Source organism: Lissotriton vulgaris, chromosome 7, assembly GCF_964263255.1.
Source record: "Lissotriton vulgaris chromosome 7, aLisVul1.2, whole genome shotgun sequence".
Classification (NCBI taxonomy): domain Eukaryota; kingdom Metazoa; phylum Chordata; class Amphibia; order Caudata; family Salamandridae; genus Lissotriton; species Lissotriton vulgaris.
Window position 1 is genome coordinate 1,160,983,308 of NC_141695.1, and position 21,285 is coordinate 1,161,004,592.

Genomic DNA, 21,285 nt, shown 5'->3' on the forward strand with positions numbered 1-21,285 from the left:
TAGACACAACCACATACCTAGATGTTCACCTTATGCCTCATACTGCATTTTTCAGATGTTGCTACATATGTGAAATAGGAAGGGGGTATCTCAGACCACATGCCAGTAGTGTTAACGTTATCTATGAGCCTTTTGTTCCCCCATCTGTAAACTGAGGAGAAAAAATACACTTAAGTCTAGATATCCAACGAGAAAAGGTTGCTACACTCTCACGTTGACAAATACCTGTCACTTAATGAGGATTCTGTCAATCAATCAATTAAGCAGGGATTTTAGAGCACTGTCAACCACCCATGAGGGTATCCAGGCACTAAGTTGCTGGTCTCAGTCGAAAAGTCAGGTCCTAAGACTCCTCCTGAAGTCCAACAGGTATTGTGATGTGCCGAGGGTAAAGGGTGATCTAGGACTTAGCTGCAAGATAGGAGAAGGAATGGCCTTCTCTGTTACTTTGGCAGATGCACTGTGTATGTGCGGGGGCAAGGGAGGCGGAGCGAAGGTTTCAAGATGTTTTGTGGAAGTTCAGGCTGTGGCCTTGGTCATGGAGGGCTTTATCGGTGTGCATCAGTGTAGTGATACATGCACTCCTATGTATTTGGACCACATGATGACCTTTGACTACCATTATTTTAATTGATTCTATGTGTTTTAATTTACTGTATTTTAATTGAACAACATTTTTTGGGTGAAATTAAGTTTTACCTATGGGCTTTAACGTGACCTAACTCCATCTTGAATTCTGACTCTGTCTGGCTTGAGCTCTGCACACACAAGCAGGCCCCCACGTTACTCACGGTTATTTAGGTTATTCACATTCAGGATTGTTTTCCTCTTTTATGGTGTTTTCTGGACTTTTGGAGATGTTTTCTACTTTTGCAAGATTTACTAAGATAAGGGAGTGGGAGCAAATCCTTTGTTTTGGAATGCTTGCTGGAGCTTGGCCAGCACCAGTGAGTTTCCTTGCTGTAGAGGATCCTTTCTCACGCATTGAGAATATTATAAAATTGGGGTTTCTTGGCTCGGAAGCCCCTGAGAGGTGGACACATCTGCTCAGTGCTGCATTTTCCAGCTTGAGGATTCTCTTGACCCATAACTGTGATTTGGAATCCCCCAGTCTTGTGTGGGTTCAGATGAAGATATTACAGCCAGTGAAGTATTTTCTCTGAACATTGGTATTGAGATATATGTATAGATATAGAGTTATGTCTACATGTGTTTTTGTCTGTTTGCTGTGCAGTATTTTTGTTCATTGGTTCTTGCTCATTGACATTATCTGATATATTCTGTGTATATATTTTATGGATGTATGACGTTACAACGCATGCTTTTACCAGGCATGATGTTACAACGCCAGTTTTACACAGCAAACCTTTAAAACGCATAGTGCTTTGGGGTGCTGGATAGTGAATAGTTTAATTTACTATTCCAACTCCAGTCCCCGTGGACACTAGGGAAGGTGTTGGTTAGTAAATTAAATGTATTCCCTATCCTAGAGCGCCCCCCAGCGCAATGCTCATTATTTGCATTTGTTTTACCATAATTATCTGCTTGTGTTTTATCTCATGCATTTGAACTTGTGATACATATATATATGTGCATGTTGTTTTCATTTAACATCTGGGAAGGCCTGTCTATTAGAGAGTATAGCACTAATAAAACCCCATGCTTTATTCAGAAAACCATCTCTTGATGTGCCTCATTTGGTGAGGGCTGCGACCCCTTTCCAGGAGTTTTCTTGCTTTATTTGGGGTGCCTCTGTTTGGGAGTGCTGAATTTCTTTTCTTTGGGAGGGTAAAGCAAGACAGTCAATGTATTGAATTGGCATCTTTCTTTTCTGAACAGGGAACCAGTGGAAGTTCCTGAGGTGTGGGGTGATATGAGTCTGGCCAGGTTGGGGATGAGTCTGGCCGGTGAGTTCTTTAGCACTGGGACAGACCCTCTGGACTGCTGAGAAGTCTTACATTAGGTGCGAGTTGATGACAAACTTGGCTATTTGGGTCAGAAACAACAAGAAAAACAAGTGCTGTTGGAGCAGTTGATTCGAGTCCTAACTGCTTAATATACCCAACACCCTCCGTATCATTGTTAAAGAATCTTCTGAAAGCCAAATACAATCTTAATACCTTTTTCACCACCTGGGAAATGACGTTCTGTCTCAGCACAAACAGTGGAAATGTGAGCATAGTGAGAAGCCAGGTAAGCTCCTAGCATCACAGCTTCGCCAGACTGAATCCTCCTCAGTGTCACCTGCCACCAAGACTGACAGAGGGAAAGTGAGGACCCATCCAATTGACATTGTTGGAGAAAGTTTCTCATATCATAGGAAACCATCCCCCTCTGCCGACTGGGACACTAGGGACCTGGAGAAAAAGTGTTTGTGTGGATTCTATGTTACTAAGTGAGGAGGAAAGAGATGTCCTTGAAGGGGAAATAAAAGCAGGAGAGATTACAACAGTCATTAAGGATATGGTGTCGGGAAAATCCCCTGGGGAAGAAGGATTCTGGATTAAGTTCTATAGAATTAATTAACCAAAACTAGCTCTAATATGAAATGACTTCCTGAAAGATGTTGTTACTGCCGGTGACATATGTCCTGAATTAATTAGAAACCTTATTGCACAAATGAATTCCTAATCACCCCTGTTGCGCCCCAGCTATCCCTCCATTTTGTTACTTAATTTAGACATGACGATCCTAGGCATGGTCTTGGCCAACAGGCTACAAAAAGTGACACATGCCTTAAAACACCCTTTCCAAGTTGGGTTTCTGTCTGGATGCTCTTCTACACATGTAAGGACCGCCTTGCACATACTATGGCAAGTACACAATGACCTGGATGAAAAGGCTGGCCTCGCCTTGGATGCAAAAAAAACAGTTGATTGAATTGGGCTATCTGTTTCACAACTTTGGACACAGTAGTATTGGGCCCACGCTTTTCCAGATAGTAAAACGGGTCTACAGTACCCAATAGCAAGGGTTAATTGTGGAGTGTGAGGGGGTCCTTTCCAGGGTTTTTCCTATAACACGTGGCACTAGACATGGGTGTTCCCTTTCCCATTGACTGTTTCTAATTTCACTAGGACCCCTGTTAGCTGCTAAAGGGCAATCTCCTTGGATGGAGACTACTGCAACACTGGCAGACATACTAAAGCCTTTTCAATGTGCTCAAGATATACCCCGTTGAACCCAATTTCCCTTATAATGAACCTTATTTCACTTATATGTGATTTTTATACTTTCTCGCTGTACAGGGCAAATTGTGGGAAAATCAAGGCCTTACTACTCATTATAGACACTTGATGGGCCAATTTATGTTTAAGTGGGACCTCAGGAAACTAAAATACATGAGTGTCCTAGTAAATAAAAGGATACATGACATGGTGCAGGACAATGTGCAACTGCTTGTCATTAAGATATCGGCACACCTCACTAAATGGTCAGCCCGTAACCTCTCACTGTGGGTTGAGTTGCAAGTGGTGAAAATGAATGTGGCCCCAATACTTACCTATATTTTTACTATGTTGTGAATGTCAATAGCCACATTACTTCTGAAGGAAATTGACACTGTAATCAGGGCCTTTACACGGACAGGCATGAGGCCATGACTTAAAATGTTCAAACTATACACTGTGACCACTTCTGATGGTCTGCGATTTCCCCTATGTGCTTACAGCACATAAGGGAAGTGACACGTAGGCACACAGTCTAGCATCCATGATGCACTTTGAACACACAAGAAAAATCCATGGTATAGGTGAAGATTGAAAAAATGCTCTATTCTACGCCAAGTCAATCCACCATACTGCATGCCATGGATAGATGGACGTTTGAGGCTGTGAATCTGATTGTAGCCTGCACATGGCAGCATGGCGGAAGGTACACAAATCACTCAAAATGTACTCACACTTACACGTCAAGTGGCCCTGTGAGGAAATGTAAGACTTTGGAGAGGGAGATCCCACTTTCATCCCACGGTTATGAGGATGATTGTTTGGAAGCAGGCATCTAGCCAACTGATGGGTGCTGTAAGTCACTTTCTGATTTCAAATAGAATTCCAATAACAATCTATGCCGGTATGGTGATATATGCAATTGTGGAACTGTGTTTGAACAATCCTGGGATCCCCTCCTTATGAATGTCTTGCCTCACTGATTTGGAAATACTTACATACATTGAAAACCCTCCATATGAACCTGCCTCCTCACTGATTGGGAAGCGGTAGCATGCTTGGGGAAGGTATCGGGAGAGGTGTTGTGTTTTTATGGAACAATAATATCAGAAAAGTTCTAAATTTGCACTGCATCAACTCTCCTAACTTGAAAGGCAAACCACCAACAGGACTTCCCTATGAGATCTGGGACAACATACCAAGGTGAGTGTCTACAGGAGGCGAGATTGAAATGAAGATTTTAGAAACATTTGTATAAACCAGAGAGCCTGCAGAGATTGGGGTTTTGTGCTGGTTCCAGTTGTTGGAGGTGTAAACAAGATGATTGAAACATTGTGCATGTTGTACAGACTTGCCCGCTACTTTCTATCTCTACACGAAAATACCCGCTACTATGAAAGTAACTAGGATAGATAGTTCCCGTTTATGGCCCCTTTGGAAGTACTATATCACTTTTCTGATGTGGATGGGCTTACTTTCCTCTGTAGGTGATTGATTTCTACCTTATTGGGAGCAGGAGAAGTAAAATGTCTGTCTTCTATTATGACTGTTGTTATGGACTGGTGTGATGTTCTCTAAATTTCTCAAGTGTAGAAGGGAGCAACTGTGGAGTACATGAGCAAATGTGATGTCTGGTGGGGGGGCACAAAGTCTGAAGGTGAGTAATGTCTACTGTCAGGGAAGATGGTGGATCAACATCCTTTGTCACCAAAGTGTGTATAATGTGTGGGATCTAAACCACACCACTTTGTTACACTTCCAAGTTCATCATGACCAGGTAAGATAATGCTCCATCGAGTCCTGCAGGTATGGCTGTGTAACCAGGGCTGGTGTCTGCATGAAAGTCAGTATCCCAGAGGTGAGGGGACATGACCTGAAATCTGCAACTTACTTGAGAACTTGAGAATTTACCAAGAGTCTAAAAGCCTACCTGCCTGTTCAGAAAGGGAAGGGAGTGCATCTGGTCCTCATCAGGAGAGAGTGTCCAAAATGAAGCCCAGCATATTCCAGGATGTGCTGGACAGACTACCAAAGGAGAGTGAAGCCAGTCCTGACCCAATGACTAAGGACTACAGAGTCTCCTGGTCCCCGGTGGCCGCTCCTGCAGCAAGCTGTACACCGAGGTATGCACCAATTGCCATATACAAGCACTCACCTGCATCAGGCCCCAGAGCCTAAACGGCTGAATACGAGCATCTGCCTGCAAAAACCTCCAGGGCCGCAACAACTAAATACATACACCTTCTTGTGCTGGTCTGAAGGCTGAGACCATTGACAAAGCCGCCGAGTATGTGGCTCTGCCCATGACCCTGAGAGAGCGTCAGACTGCCATCCGTGGTTTAACACCTCAGCGTGGAGAGTGAAGATGCTGACTACATTGGCCAAGCCACAAACTTCGCAACGCACTGAGTAAGTAACTCGGTTTCCATGTCAGTACAGACTCAGAGACTGTGCCCAACACAAGGGAGCATAACTGTGGCTGTGGCCTTAAGCTTTGCCAACACAAACTTATTGGCAAAAGACTGTTGTATTCACCTACAGGCCCATCTTTGGGGTAATCAAGAGGCACCTATATGTCACCCCATCCTGCACCTATATCTTTGCCTGAGTCACACAAGAGAGAAGGGAGGTGGTGGAAGTGGGCATAAAAGGATTTCCACATTTCATTAGATCCCATGTGTGGTATACAACCCTGAAACTGACCACTTTTTGGATTGCGTAGCATTAAGTAATGCTGTGTTATTAAAAGTACTTCCTGTTTCCTAAAGGATTAGCAATGGGCTGGGCAATACTTTGTAGTGTTTGTTGGTTGATTGTTAAGTTATGAGCTCTTGCCCACATACTACCTACCTGAGAAGCCTGTTATGCTTGCCCGGGATGGACTGGCCTATAAGGCAATCAGGTAATGCCTGATGGGGTGGTGTTTCCAGTCAGTGTGTGTGGGGCCGTTTTTTTTAGCATTTTGTAGGCATGTTTATGGCCAAGTAGTCCCGTTTTTAGTGTTGCTTTTTCTGATACTACCACAAGCATTGCCTGTTGTATACACAAATGCATGCAGTCTCCTATACATTGCAGCAGACGCATGCAGCGTGTCTTTGCAAGTTCAAAACTGTCCTGATTTGGAAATGTGAGCCACTTATTATTAGCTACGTGGATCGCTAATGGGGGCTACTTCTTTTATTTTGGTGCCGGGTCTATTTTTTGTTGCAGTCCAACCCTGCAGCTCACCCTCTGCTAGCCTGACAGTCGAGTGTAGGAAGGGTTGCACTTAGATGATTCACAGAGTCATAGTCAGATGAACACCAGGACATCAGTGGCAAACTACCATAACCACCACATGGAACTGGTAACCTTGAGGGTTCTGTTTAAGTGTTAATTAAATCCCAATTTCTGAATCTACATCACTTTACAAGACTAAACAGCGGTATCTGTCACATTTCCCAGGTCCATGCATGATAGGCTACTCCAGTCTTTTTTTTTCTTTGAATTTTTGTACGTGTAGTCCTGTTTAATCTATTCTAAAACAGGACTACAAGTCCCAAAATTCTAAGGAAAAAACCTGGACCGGAGCATCACATCGCGCATGAACCTGGGAAACATGGCAGCTATGCCTATGGGCAGAATCTCCTCCAGGATTTTAACAGACCATAGAAAATGGCCTTCTTCGGAGAAACAAGGCGGCAGCACTCTGTACCACTTCAGGATTTCATGCTGAGATCTCAGTTGTTTCAACCAAGCCGGGAGTAGTTACTAGTGTATTTTTTCTTTGCATTATTTATGCTATTTGTAACTTTACTTTTCCTATTATAAATGTATGTTCAAAAGCAGGATATTGTAAACGAGAAGGGAAAAAAAGCTACGTGAAAACAAGAGACAGCGGCCTCGTGAGAGTAAACGTTTTTACGACAGATGTGTGAGCAACTGTCTGTCAAACTCTGCTTCCCTTGGTTACCTGCTTGCGAGTATTCAGCACGCGCTGCCTCTTTAAGGCGCACGCGACGTCCGAGGCCTGTGGCAGGCGCACCTGCGAGTCTTTAAAGCGGGCTGGCGGGAAGGGCCGTTGGTCTCGAGTAGCAGGACTTGCCTGCTCTCCAGGCCCCAAAAATCATGGAAGTGGCCAGAACCGTGCTATGGTGCGTCTCCCTGTCCGCCTGCCTCCTGCTGCCCCCGGGTCTGTGCTCGCCCAGCAGCCCCACGGCGGAGCCCGGCGCCCTACACGAGCAGGGCTACAGCATCCTGCCCCCGCTCCTCCAGGTCCTCTCGGACCGGCCCGGCTGGAGGAACAAGGCGACCCAGCCCAGGCTGCCCCGGTCCAATGCTCGGGGCCTGCGCTACATGAAGCGGCTCTACAAGACGTCCACCACCCGCGAGGGCATCCCCCGGAAGCACACGAGCCACCAGTTCAACACCGTGCGGCTCTTCACCCCGCACGCCGAGTGCCACCCGGTCGAGGCCGGAGAAGTGCAAAGTGAGTATTTTCAGCAATGCTGCCTGTCTTAATTTAATCTTTGACCTTAAACTTTGCATCCCTGCCTGGTGGACCCAAGTCACATGGGACACCCTCGGCCAGTTCTAGCTTTTTAACTAACCTCCCTTTACATGTTTGGTATTGGCGCGTGCACGTGTAATGGAAAAAATGTCAAGTTCCAGGATACAAAATATGGCCTTGTTGTGCCATAGGTGAAAGGTGGCCTTTTCATGGATATAATTATTCTAGAGCATCTGTGTTTTTTTTTTTAGCTCGCTAAATGCATTCTGGGACCTGTGGCCTTAGTTCATGGTTGGCCAAATTAGTATGTAATATTTCTGACCCAAAGATTCGGGATTTTTACTGCATGCTTCGTTCTCACTGAACAACTAGGACCACATCCTGAGCTTTCGTTCCCAAACGACGGCATTGTCGTCCTTTTGAATGCTTTGATGAATTTAAGTCGACTGAGACTAAAACTTCCAGACTGCATTTTTTTAAGTGAGGCAGTAAAGCTTACCTATTCAGTCTTTCCAGTTGTGATGTTAAAGGGGCCTTAAGCCATAAAATACTAGGCATGATTTGTCCTTTTTACAGGCTTTTGTATTCTGGAAGCAGTATTTAAAAATATGTATATATATACGTGTGATGCCATTGCCCTCCCAAGAGTATACTGATGTGCATCTTGTGTGGACAAATGGTGCCCTCGTGTCAGGACTGGACTGCTCTAACCATGGCAAAAATTTCCACAACATAGAGGGCTTTTTTACGTCCCTCGACATTGACAATTTGTAGCCGGGTGGAAAACATTTGCCCCCTGAGTGCAGTGTGTAACAAGTAGCACCTCCAAAAATGGGTTTGAAATAACTCCCAATCATTTTGCTCAAGTTGTGACAAATCTCTAGCCGTCTTGATATTCTTGCAGATGGCTATTGTGTTCCCGGTTACTTTGGAGACGACAGTTCAATAACGTCGTCAAACCATATAACATGCAAACCTCCCTGTCACATTATTGCCGGATTCGCGGTCAGTTGTGTCCCGCCGTTTCACCCCTTCAGCCAGGAGCAGCATGTTGTTTCTCTTCTAGAATATTCCTTTGTTTGGTACCTGCTCGGGGTTTGAGATCTTGTGACATCGTTCACTGAATAGGCGGTTTAAAAGCACGTCATGGCTGGTCACCCGGTCACGTTGTATTTTCCGCTGTGTTGTGCAGGTGGGGATCTGCGTTCAGGGCCAGGTCCCCAGGTGGGATAGTAGTAATTGATTTTAAAACCGTGCAGGGGTCAGATTCTATCCGCAGCCCTTTGGCGCGTGCTTCCATTCATTGCTTGGTCTCTTTTTACGATGGAAGTAACTCTTTTTTCCCCCCAAGTAGCTTCTCAGCTGTAAAAGCCCGCAGCCTGCCACGTGCTGCTACTACGTATGTGCTTGCCAGGTTTATGCCAAGATGACCTGCGGGAGGCCTGCTACACCACCTCAGTACACATCAGTACCACTGGGCAAGAAGGAAAATCGGAATTTCTCGATCTCTGTAGTAGCCCCAGCCAGCTGACACAGCAGCCAGTCTTGGCGGAGTAGCCACTCTAGTTCAAAGTCTCTGCAGCGCTATCCCGCGGCCCCTAATGAGTGTAGCAGGCAAGGCCTTTGTGACCCCCAAGGGCTAGGGGAGGAATTGAAGGGTGCGTGCTTTGAGATGCCTTGCATGTTGGCAAGGGTGGCTATGCTGAGATGTAGTTTTAACATAGGCGCTGGAAGTAGGGGTGTGAGGTGAGGGTGTTGCAACACACGCAAAAAAACAGGCTGGCGTACTGAAGGAGAATGAGCATTAAAGATGGCTTTAAGTTTCGTTTCTTTACGGGGTCAAATGTCAGGCTATTACAAATGTCTGGTGAATCTTTTTTCATGGAGATTGGTGTTTAATTTTCTTTTTGAGACTGCGAAGTGAGAGCATTTTGTAAAGTGAACTGTGACAATCTTGCAGGTGTAAAAGACTGCAGGATGTTGCTTTTCTAACACAAAAAATGTAAATACCTATAAAATAACTGTACAAATATTTCACAATAAGTAAGGTGTTGGGAAAGCTTTTTTTGTAATTCTGAATTAAGATGGAGACTAGTCTTGTGATGGCATCAAAAGAAATGGATGCCCGTAAACTGCTGCAACATGTTTTAATAATGTGACTGTGTGCTCCAAAATGCACCCTTACCTTTCGATGAATGGACAAGGCTCATTTGCGACACTTCCTCTTTGTGATGCTTGGACTTTTCAGAATCCCTATGAGTTCAATGATGTAACCTTGTTGGCAACACCCCAAGCCTGAGTCTGAAAACTGTTCCAGCACAACTGAGTAACTACACTGGTCATATCCAAAGCAGCACTCTGTAGAACCAATAACCTAAGCATAATCCTAGCGTTCCTCGAGTTAGATCATGCTCAGTGACATACCTGGGCCATGTGTGCATTCTAGAAGGCCTTAGCAAAAATTACAGCTCATTGTTCTACTTAACTTCATTACCCATTGACCACCATTCGGGTAGGTTTCTGCTCTACCAGAAGCAACAAATACCAAAGCAGCACCTAATGGATGATTGCTTGATGGGGACCGCAGGTGATCAGTATTGATCTGTTTGAGGCTTTTGGGTATTTAATATCCACTTTCTAAGGTTTTTTTGTTTTTTAATGCGGTCTTAATTTTCAAGGAGCAAGTTAGTAACAATTCTCTTTTTCTGTTTCACTGCCATGCCAACATTTGGGTTTTGGTATTCCGCTGTGATCTATATAATTTTTCCCCAGCATTGCTCTTCAGTTTTAATTTGTCTCCTTGCTTGGGAATACAGTGGTCTACCATCTGGCAAACTGCTACTATAAGCCGTTTGGTGCTTTTAATAATTGTATGTTAAAGCTTTGGCAGGAAGTGGGCCAGTGCAACCGATGGATTGGTCGACATACAGTTGGCCAGCAGGGGTGAGCAGGTAAGAACCTTGTGCAGACCAACCAGTGTAGTTGAACAGCAGCCTTAATTTTCCGACTTATGGTTGAGGTAAGGGAGCGAGTCAAGTCGGTCAGTTGTACAATGGTACAACTATATTCATAGCATTAAACATCTATTTTGTTCTGTCAGTTGAGGCTTAATTACCTAAAATGCTTAAAGAGGGAGGGGAGAACTACAGAGTTTTGTCTTCACTTTCTTCTATCGAAAGTCCCTGCCTCTGGTTCCTCAAGGAGGAGAATGTGTATGTGCCAGGTCTCTGCACAGTCACTAGATCATTTCTGCGGCACGCAGACCGGATTGCTGTTAACTCCTATGGCAGTTGGGTTGGTCACTCATGAATAAGTTTTCAAAGCTCGGTTTGCCATAGGTTTTAACTGCAGATCAAGTGAGTTGAAGAGCAGCATGCCTCCATAGTGCCCAATAATTACATTCTCCACTCAAATTGGAATGTATAGCCTCGAGATACGAGTTTCCTTTATCTAATCAACACTTGATTTAGAGGCAAGGGTTTTATTTAACATATTGGTGATTTGAACAAGAGTCCTAATTTGCTATTGTGCTTTGGGCATGTTTTGTGTATTTCTGAATTTGTATATTTTTTTCCTTTCCTCAGACTTTCAATCCCTTGATCTGTTCTTCAACATGGATCGTGTTACAGTTCTGGAGGAGTTACTAAAGTCAGTCTTTCTCTACTCTGTTGGCCGATCTGCTTCTTATAACATCACCTGCATATACCATCTGGCCGTCCATGACCACACAATCCCACATCAGGTGTGCTCACGTGCCATGCACACCTTTGTTTTTGATCTCGGAAGAAGGCAACGGTGGGTTGAGATTGACGTCACCAATTTACTGCAGCCACTCATGTCCTTAAATAAGAGAAGGGTCCACATGGCTGTGAATTTCACTTGCCTACGAGACAACCAGCACTACGGACAAGATGAGCTACTTCAGATGGCCTCTGTGCCTCCGTCCCTCCTTCTGTACCTCAACGACACCAGCGAGCAAGCCTACAATAGGTGGAGCTCATTCAGACCCACAAAGAAACCTTCACTATGGTATAGTCAGGGCGGCCATCTTACTAATCTTATTGAGGGCTTGGGTCCTGGTTCACAAGATCAAGTGGCTTCTCGTCAGCGAAGGGGTCCCCAGAATGAAGACCTTCAAGAAAGCACACCTGCTTTTAACTTAACCGCCTACATTCAACGGATTCTGTTGACTCAAAATGATGACGAGTGTGAACTTCATAACTTCAGGTTAAGTTTCCGACAATTAAGCTGGGACAAATGGATAATTGCCCCTCACAGATACAACCCTCGTTATTGTAAAGGTGAATGTCCTAGGTTGCTCGGACACCGCTACGGGTCTCCTGTGCATACTATAGTGCAAAATATCCTCTACGAAAAAGTGGACTCTTCGGTTCCTAGGCCTTCATGTGTTCCCTCTGAATACAGCCCAATGAGTGTTTTAACAATCGAGCCAGACCGATCCATTGTCTACAAAGAATACGAAGACATGATTGCCACAAAGTGCACATGCCGATAAGGGTCAGTACTGTAAAGAGGTCTTACTACTTGTGGTAACTATTGCTGCTCAAGATCTAACACTCTAAGCACCTTTTCACAAATTATTACACCCTTAACATACATAAAGTTCAACACTAGACCCTCTAAATTGCAGCCTGGTGTTGGGAGTGACACTAACAGATAATAGCATCACCTGTGTTTTGATGGGGTACCGCAATTATGAGCGGACCCCACCTCATTGGTGGGGCTACATGCCACCAATTCTGACAACTGTTACTGCCAGAAGTAGTATTTCCTCCTTGGTTGTAGCTGGATGGGGTAGAGTTCACCATGTTGATGGAGGGATATACTGTCTTTGGCAGTACTGCTTGATGAGCGCTGTTGGTTTAAGCAGGATCACCAATTGGTGGTCTTCCATCTGTGGCCTGGCAAGATTTAGATGCAGTTATTGCCTTGTCTGAGTTTTTACAGACAATACTGTAGTACCACCCTGCAAACTTATCTGCCCATTAAACTGACATCAAGCAAAAACGTACTATCTGAACATAAAAAATGGACTGATCGGGGTACCTGCCTTCTCAGTTGTTTAAGTTTATTTTCTATGACTCTCATTGCACTCATTCATTTACCAAGTATGAGCTTTTTGGAGATGTACTCATCTCAAAGGTCTTATTTAGACCTGAGTATGCAATAGAGAGCCTGACTAAGAACATCTCATGGAATCAAGTAACTTATTTGAGATGTAATGCTGTTCGTTATTTGTTCTGAACTATAATTCTGCCTTCTGTTTCTACTGTAATTCTGCCTGTTTTTTGTAGTGTTGTACGACGTGTTCTAGGCTAATTTGGGTTATCTATATAAATGTTTCTCAATGTAATCGACATTTTAAGTTGGCAGAGTGGACTTTTTTTATATCCACAAGATTCTGGGCACACAAAAGGAGGTTTTAGAATTGTTTCATGTTTAGATCATCTCTGAAGTTTTAGATGTGATTTTAGAGACCAAACACAGATGGTTGTCCAATGGACAACTTCCCTCCTTGTATAGTGATGTCTAGTTTCCAGGTTGTCCAGGTTTAGGGACAACCTCCATTGTCCAACTCTAAACGTGTTCTCTTACATGAATTAAAGACTTCAAAAGGATACTTAAGGTATTTGAACAGTCACAATGAAGTGAGTTTATAAATGCTTTTTCTTTTCCATATTTGTAAAAACAAGCACTTTTGCTGTTATCCCTGTTGGGCAAAAACACGTTGGTCCTTAATTTAAAGAAAAATTGTTTTGAAGCAAAAGTGGGAAATTTAATTTGTGGTTTAAAACGCACATTGATCAAAATCGATGTATTAATTTCTTACAGCTTGTTTTTCATTTTGAAAAAATGCTATTTGCACTTTTGGTCCTACAGGGTTTATAGAAGAACAGATGAAATAGCACTCAAAATAAAAATGGGTCAAACCATGTAATTTGTTTCTTATTATTTTTGAGTCACATTATTGGATTAGAGCGGATGTATGTGCCAGAAACATGTGGCACATGCCCTTTCAAAGTGTTACACTGATTACTCGGGGGTATGGTGTAAGTCCATACTGTTGCAGGGATTCTACCCAAAAGCAGAATTATGCTTGGGCCCATAGAACATCAGCAGGTAGACTGTTACCATACCACCTTAGTACATATGAACCAGAGTCTGACTAGCTATAGGACCTCACTTGCCCTCCTAACCTTACCAGAGAAACAAGTGAATTGGCACCCCAGAACACAATACTCTCCTCTCTCGCCGATTGTGGTATCGGGACACCCCTTTCGCTCTCACTGTTACTCATCCACAATACAATATACAAGACACAAATGAAGTTTCAAATATTTATTATAGAATGCTTTATTAGTGCCACAATGAGCAAACCAATGCATATCATAAATACTGCTTGCATCGCTATTGAATGTCTTGTAATCATAGAAGACAGATTTAACCTAAACACCCCCCCTTCTTACTGAAGCTAAATGATACTAATCCAAATTCTCTGGAATTGTTAGTGGACACCGTACTTTAGCATACGCAGATGGACCCTCTAAATCTCAACTGCCACAATGCTCTTATCGCCGAACTCTGTCTCCATGTACTTACTTTCTTGTACTTGGGTATATGACAAGACCTATGTGCTCATAAACAGCTGCTGTGATCTTGTGATATGTCTAAGTTCTAGTGCCTGACCAGAGAATAACTAGGGGCATGGTTAGACCTGGTCTGTGGAACTCCGACTAAATCCCTGGAAAAAAACAGAATACGAAAATGTATGCAGGTTTTCTGTGATAATACTGTGTGGCACAAAGCACATATGTTGTAGTAATGTGCACAAATGAAATGCGGCCTACAAAATGTACAAATAAGCTAACTTGGGGAGAACTACAATGGACCATGCAGGATACACATGACAATACAATAACAGAATGTTTGAGGATGGTGAATGTATAGGACAATGTCCATCAAGAAATGAACCCAACAAAACTGTAAATTGATTTTAAAGTTTGGACAGACCTAGTAGAGACATCCTATTGGGATGTTGGTTTTATATTTGGTTAAATCGGTACAGGCCAGCTTAAACTTGCTTTAAGGAGTTCAAGATAGTAGCGTTAACCACCAAATTAAAACGCTCGTCCTTCCCGATGGAAGTGCTTGCTTTCACTAACTGATAGTGTTATCCTTTGGTTAACACTTGCATCAGTTAGTGACAGCAAGCCTTTCCCTTTACGTTTTAAATTCACTTGTGGTTGGTATTGCCCAGGCTTTACAATAAGGCATTTATGATCCGGATCTAGGGTCATATTTAAAAAAAAAAAAAAAAAAAAAATTTAAATCTGTGTAATCGTTCCTCTTTACCTTACCATATGTTGGAGGCTTTCTCATTCCACAAGTGCACAAACGGATCTTTTTAGAGGTTGAACAGCTTGGCTCTAGAAAAGCTGCAGTTTGCAGATCCGCATTTTGGGCAGAGCTGCAGGGATGGAAATGCTGGATTGGAACGAATGCCGCAAAGAGCGGGATTACCAAAGTTGGTAATGCAGAGCCATCAGCCACCCGCTCGATGGTGGCTCTTTCAGGCACTGGGGTCTGAAGCCTGGTTGGTAGTGAGGAGGGGGTATAGGTCTTGATTTGCTGATGTATCTGGTTTGGAGTTGCCATCTGTATGACTTTAGAAAGAAGGGTTGGAGGTAGTTTAAGTAATCTGGGTAAACACCGTTTTTCTTTGATGTAGGAAGAAGTTGTCAAGGTCCAGAACAATTTTTTGAAGTGGCTTGAGGAGGTTAAGTGTAATTCCCATTGATATACAATGGGACGTTTGAAGATCATGGGCGAGTTCAACACAATGCAAGTTGATCTAATTGATCGTGCTTCCTCAGTTTGTTGCTAAGGTTATGTAGGTTGCTTTGGCTTCAGTGAGCTTTTGATGACTTGTACAGCATTGTTTTAAGGGCCTCTGGGCCTTCCTAGAGATGACTCACCATAAACACGTCTCTTATTTGTGGATGGTATTTTTTGCCTGTAACTCTTGGGTGCATCAGAGTGCTTTGGTGGTTTTTTTTTTTGTAGAGTAGGACTGAGTTCTCTGCTTATCTGGCAAATAAAAACCGATATAGAATTCGCTCTGCTGCCGATGAGTTAGAATCTGCCTCAATGACTCCACCAAAGTCATGTATGCTCTACAACACACCAATTATTTCTTTTTGGTTATTATGGACGTATTAGTACCTATGTTTTTTCTGTGATAAAGAATGCTGCGCCATATTGAAGGGATTTTAATTCTTTGGATATTTTTTTTAAAAGGACTCCATTTATTACAAATTATGTAGCACCAACAATACCACATTGTTGAACTAACAAACATTAAAAAATGTTGCCTGTATTGATTTATGTGAAATTTGCACATAGTGTATTTTATCAAGAATACTACTGAAACCTCAGATGCCTTACCCTTCGGCAAACTAACACATTCTTGAAATTACTCCTGTGAGCCTTGGCTAGAATCTAAACACTTGCTCAAAGTTGCGCATGAATACAGACTTCAGTGCTCATATATTATCTTTCTTGGTGGCATTCTTTGACATCCTTCGTATCTCACTCTATATCCACCAATTGTGCAGCTGCGTACGTGACAGACTCTGACCGTATAGAATGATGACTGGTTTCGAGTTCAACCAAAAACTGCAACGTCTTGCATAGTAGATGAATGAAGACTAGATGTTCAACAGTTTTAGCTCGATTATAAATTCAGGATTGGTCTTTAGCTGGGAGACCTCCCCCTTAAACCCTCTTGTATAGTCCCCGACAAAGTGTTGTATAAAATACATCTTTAGGAACACAAGTCTGCATATACAACCACTTGGAAATAATTCAAACCTGGTGTGATTTTATAAGAAGCTTAAAGTCACAAACGGCATTAGCCTGTAAAGAATTACGTCTGCATTTTTCATAGATCCACTGGCATTTGTAAATTCCCAGCACAGCCAAGATACATTTGGAAAGGTGTGGGTTTCTTAGTTTTCCTTAAAACTGGGAATCTGTGGCTAGATCCTGTGCCTACCAGATGAGGTGTTAATAAAGGCAAGTTACCTATTCTTTTCGATCAACTAGTGCCAAATCTTAATTTATCTACAGCTTTCTGATGTTCTTAGGCTATAGTCTATTTTTATGTTGGAATTTCATTCTGCTTTTCTTTTTAAAGAGGTCCCCAATCCTAATGTGTAGGTAAGTGCCCCTTTATGCATGGATACCCCCTCCCCCACTTTTTTGCCTTATTTCTGATGCTCTTTTACATAATGCACTGGGTCCCTGCTAGCCAGGTTCCCAGTGTCTGTTATTTCCTAAAATTGTACCTTTGTTCCCACAATTGGCACACATACAAGTCCCTTGTTACAGGTGCCACTGGTACTAAGGGCCTTGTAAGCAGAAAGTGTCTCTAAGGTATTGTGCCACCCTCAGAACCATCACCAAACCCATACCATTGCAAACGCTATTTAGGTACAGCTAAAACCAGTCAACATGGCACACATTCTTGTGAGCCATGTTTACAAACCAATGCCTGTAGCATACTCAAGTCACCCCTCTAGCAGGCATTGCAGCCCTAAGGCACACTGATGCCAGTGTTTGATTTGTCAAAGACATTCAGAGGGCATCTTAGAGAGACCCCCTGAAAAACAGCCATTTCTCTGGTGTGCAGCTAACTGGTCTGCCCCAGCCTGCTGCTTTCAGACCTGTTTCTGACCCCCTGAGGTGGGAGCCTGTGCTCTCCTGGGTTGGAAACCAAGCCTGCTTGGGGTGGTGATGCTGCTCACCTACCCGAAAGCAGGAGTAGCATTCAGGGCAGTGAGCCTCAAAGGCTTTCTTCCCTATTATGCTAGCCAGGGTATCTCCAGCTAGTGGAGATGGCAGTGTCCCTGACCAAGCCCCATTTTTGACGGGAAGATCGGTGGGAAAACTAGTAATCTGGAGGTGTTGCCTCTCTGCCAGGACCATCCCTAAGGTTTCCTGAGCTGAAGTGACCCCCTCCTTAGGAAATTATCATATTGGATAGAAGGACTTAACCAATAGGGGAAATAAAAATGGTGTAGTCACCCTAAAGGTAAGTAGCCCATTGGTAAACTGCCTGCAACGCCCTAAATCTAGTATTTAGGGTGCACACCTGAACCTTGATTTTCAGATCCCTGGGGCTAGATGCATCAAGGGTTTTTGCATTCGCAAATGGTGCGAATCGCAAATTTCGGCCGTTTGCGAATGCAAATCCCGTTTTTGGGGTGCATGAAGCATTTTGCTATTTTCGCAATTTAAGAAATCGCAATTTTATTGCGATTTCTTAAATTGTGATTGCATTTAAGAAATCGCAATTTTGCGATTTCTTAAATGCAATGCATGATTATTTTGGAATTGCGAATTTGCAATTTGGAAGGGGTAAATTAGCATGAAGTTGAACTTCATGCTAATTTTCCGAAACTTTCAAACATGCACTAGTTGCATATTTGAAATTTTTCATTTACACACACACACATGTCCTTGGGTCATGTGCGAGTGTAAATTGCACTTACAGTTCAATTTCAGGGGTGCAGGGAGGGGTTCTTTGAACCCCCTGCACCCTTGAAATTGCATTCACATTTTGCGAATCGCAATTTGAAATTCGCAAAATGTGAATGCCTTCCCATTCATTCCTATGGGCCTTTTGGCCCATAGGAATCAATGGGAAGGGTTTTCCTTAATTGTGATTCGCAAGTTGTAAATCGCAATTAAGGAAAAATACCGAATCACTATAAAATTTGCGATTTCTTAATTGCGATTCCTTAATTTTCGCAATTAAAAAATCGCAATGTTACAAGGATGCATCTAGGCCTAGATGACCTAAAGAAGAACTGAAGAACCATGCAGCAGTGAAGAATTCAGATAACTGACTTTGCCCCAGCCCTACCGGCCTGTCTGCAGGCCTCTAAGAAACCTGTTTTAAGAAGCGATTCATCCTGCAGGTCCAGTGACCACCCCAACCCTGGGTGGACTGACTGCCTGCCTTCCCAAAAGAGCAAGAATGCCGGAGGACAGCAGTCCTGTCCACAAACTAACAGAGGGCTCCCTTGCCTTCTGGATGCGAAAGTCCTGCCCACTCTGCACCTGGCACCCACAGCCAAAGTCTGAGTGATCCACTGATCCAGTGAAGTCTCCCCAATGATCCTGACCTCAACCATCAGTGGCTGACCTCTTGTGGACTCCACGAAGGTGCCTGCAGCCTCTACACACCGGGTCTCCTGACCGCAACCAGCTCTGAAGACTTTCTGATTTCTAAAGGCACCCCTCCATCCTCAGCCCCCGACATTGGAGAGCCCTGCCAAGTGTCCCAGCATCCACCAACATCCTAACTTACCTGGCAGTTTTGGTCACCTTTGTCCAGCCTCCTGGTCTGAACCTGCAGCCTCTTTGTGAAACAGTTTCTCCATCCGCTTACATTTGGTGCATGACACGGTCTTTGCACCTTGCACCCAGCTGACCATGTGCTTCAGGTGGTATGACTGGTGTGGTCTTGTGCCACCCCCATGATTTCTTAAACCCCCGGGGTCTCTGCTCTCAAACCATGGGTACTTACTTGCAAACCATGCATCTCCAACCTCCATATACCAGCATTGGGCTCTGGGCACCACTTTGATCTCTGCACCTGGCTGCCCCTGTACTGTTACTATCGTTGTCATAAGCGCCTAGAGACCGGACGGTGATTTGGCGCTATACAAACCCCAGATAACAATAAAAATAACAATACTGCTGGTGCAGATTTGGTGCCCACTTTTGCCCTGAGATTTTGAGTTGTGTACTTGCCTGTTAATGTGCATAACGCCACCTCTCCTTCACTCATCACAAACCCCTTCCTACTACTATGTACTAGAAAATAGAAATTCTAGAACCTTTCCTCTTCTATTCCTTTTCAATCCAAATAACAGACTAATATGTCCACAACTCAAATTAATTTCATATTTGCCTATACTTATTCCCTACTAAGCCTGTTTGTATTCCGAAGCACCGTGCTACTTACTGAAAGGCGCTTCAACACCTTAGGGTTAGGAAGTGCTATATAAATGTAAACCTTTCCCTCTTCAATTCCCCCCCCCCCCCCCCCCCCCCCCCCCCATTATCAGTCTAGTTGAAAATAACAGACTAACATATCCACAGCTCATACCACTACCATATTTCATTACACTAATTCACCACTAATCCTTTATGGGTTCCAGAGTAGCTTGGTACTTGCTGAAAAAGCGCTTTGATACCTCGTTGGGGGTAGTAAGCGCTATATAAATGCAATTTGAATACAGTACCCTGCACCTATGCCAAGTGTACTGCCACCGGCGGCCAAGGTGTAGATTTATGATTCAATGTGAAGCATGTTTTGCACTTATCTTTGCCTTTATTTTCTCCATTGAGAAAATATCTTCACTGTGGGGGAATACGCACTTCTCATTCATCCCTATGAAATATTGGGTTGTTGGTTCCCCTCTGGAAACATGCTTACTCCTTCTTTTTTGTAAAAGTGATTTTCCAGGTTTGAAATAGTCATGGTACTTTTTCTTCAAGAATTTCACAATGTTTACGTTGGGGAAGTTATAAATGTATTGTATAAAAGCTCTTTAGTAGTTTATTTTTCCTAGTAGGGACATTACATTCAGTACAATTTGCAGCCTGCGAAACACGATTTCTAAATTCAGTGTTCTACTCACCTAAGTAGAACTGTGGTCAACACATTGTGCCCTAAAATAAGTACTCCCACAACTGAAAATAAGAATTCTAAGTTCAACCCAATACCAATAGTGCCTATTCCAAATGAATTTAGGCAATTAGTCACAATATCTGATGGTCCTTGGGGGTTCTATATAATGGGAGAGCTTGGATCCTGCAGTTTCAGTCCCAAGCAAAGTTGTTGGCATTAAAATGGTTTTGTGCTCCAGCGTAAGTGCTCAATGTATTTATTCATGTCTTTAGGGATAGAAAAGTCCTCTGCATGGTTAGAGGTGTACCCATGCCCTGGTGCCCAAGGGTACTGTTGGCTGGATCCTCAACAAAGAATGCGTGTTCCATGACATAGGCCTGTCTCGTTGATAGCTGCTTTTTTTGGATCATCTGCTGTTGCCAAATGTTAAGCAGCACATGCACGGTGGTGGGAGCATACCGTGTAGTGAACCAGTACTTTTTACCCGGGCACTAGAACGAAGCTTATAGGCTCACTCACCACCCTAAAAGCTTTACTGCTGTGTGCTTAACTCACTTGGCCTGCATCAGGTAGATGTGAAGTGCTGTTCAACACAGGACTAATGAGACTGATCTGGAGGTGTGCGCCTGGGGAGGGTACCGGAGTCATCTATCCATTGCCTGAGGTTGTGGGCGGCTGTGTGGTCGGTTGGTGGGTCGTGGGCGAAGGTGGTCTTAGGTGATCTTAGGTGATCCTGTACACAGTCAATAAATGAGGCTCACAAGAATAAACCTGAGACCAATTTATAAAATTAACAGATTGTTCTAAGAATTTAGACACCAAGATCTTTGGAACCAAGTACTTTTGGAGATCGATTTTACAAGAAAACAGTAAAAATGCTCAAACTGCTTTCGAGGCATTATCCT

General features: G+C 43.5%; 1 protein-coding gene across 1 annotated transcript; it reads left to right on the forward strand.

Annotated features, from left to right (window-relative positions):
* Positions 1 to 7,222: 7,222 nt before the first annotated feature.
* Positions 7,223 to 13,613, forward strand: GDF9 (growth differentiation factor 9). The gene is made up of 2 exons (XM_086931625.1): positions 7,223 to 7,635; positions 11,241 to 13,613. Exons 1-2 carry the CDS (start codon positions 7,275 to 7,277, stop codon positions 12,170 to 12,172), a joined length of 1,293 nt encoding a protein of 430 aa, XP_086787751.1. The 5' UTR covers positions 7,223 to 7,274; the 3' UTR covers positions 12,173 to 13,613.
* Positions 13,614 to 21,285: the final 7,672 nt, after the last annotated feature.

Coding starts and splice junctions, on each gene's coding strand:
- GDF9 (XM_086931625.1), top strand. CDS start 7,275: ATGGAAGTGGCCAGAACCGTGCTATGGTGCGTCTCCCTGTCCGCCTGC. Junction 7,636..11,240: donor CGAGGCCGGAGAAGTGCAAA/GTGAGTATTTTC, acceptor TCCTTTCCTCAG/ACTTTCAATCCCTTGATCTG.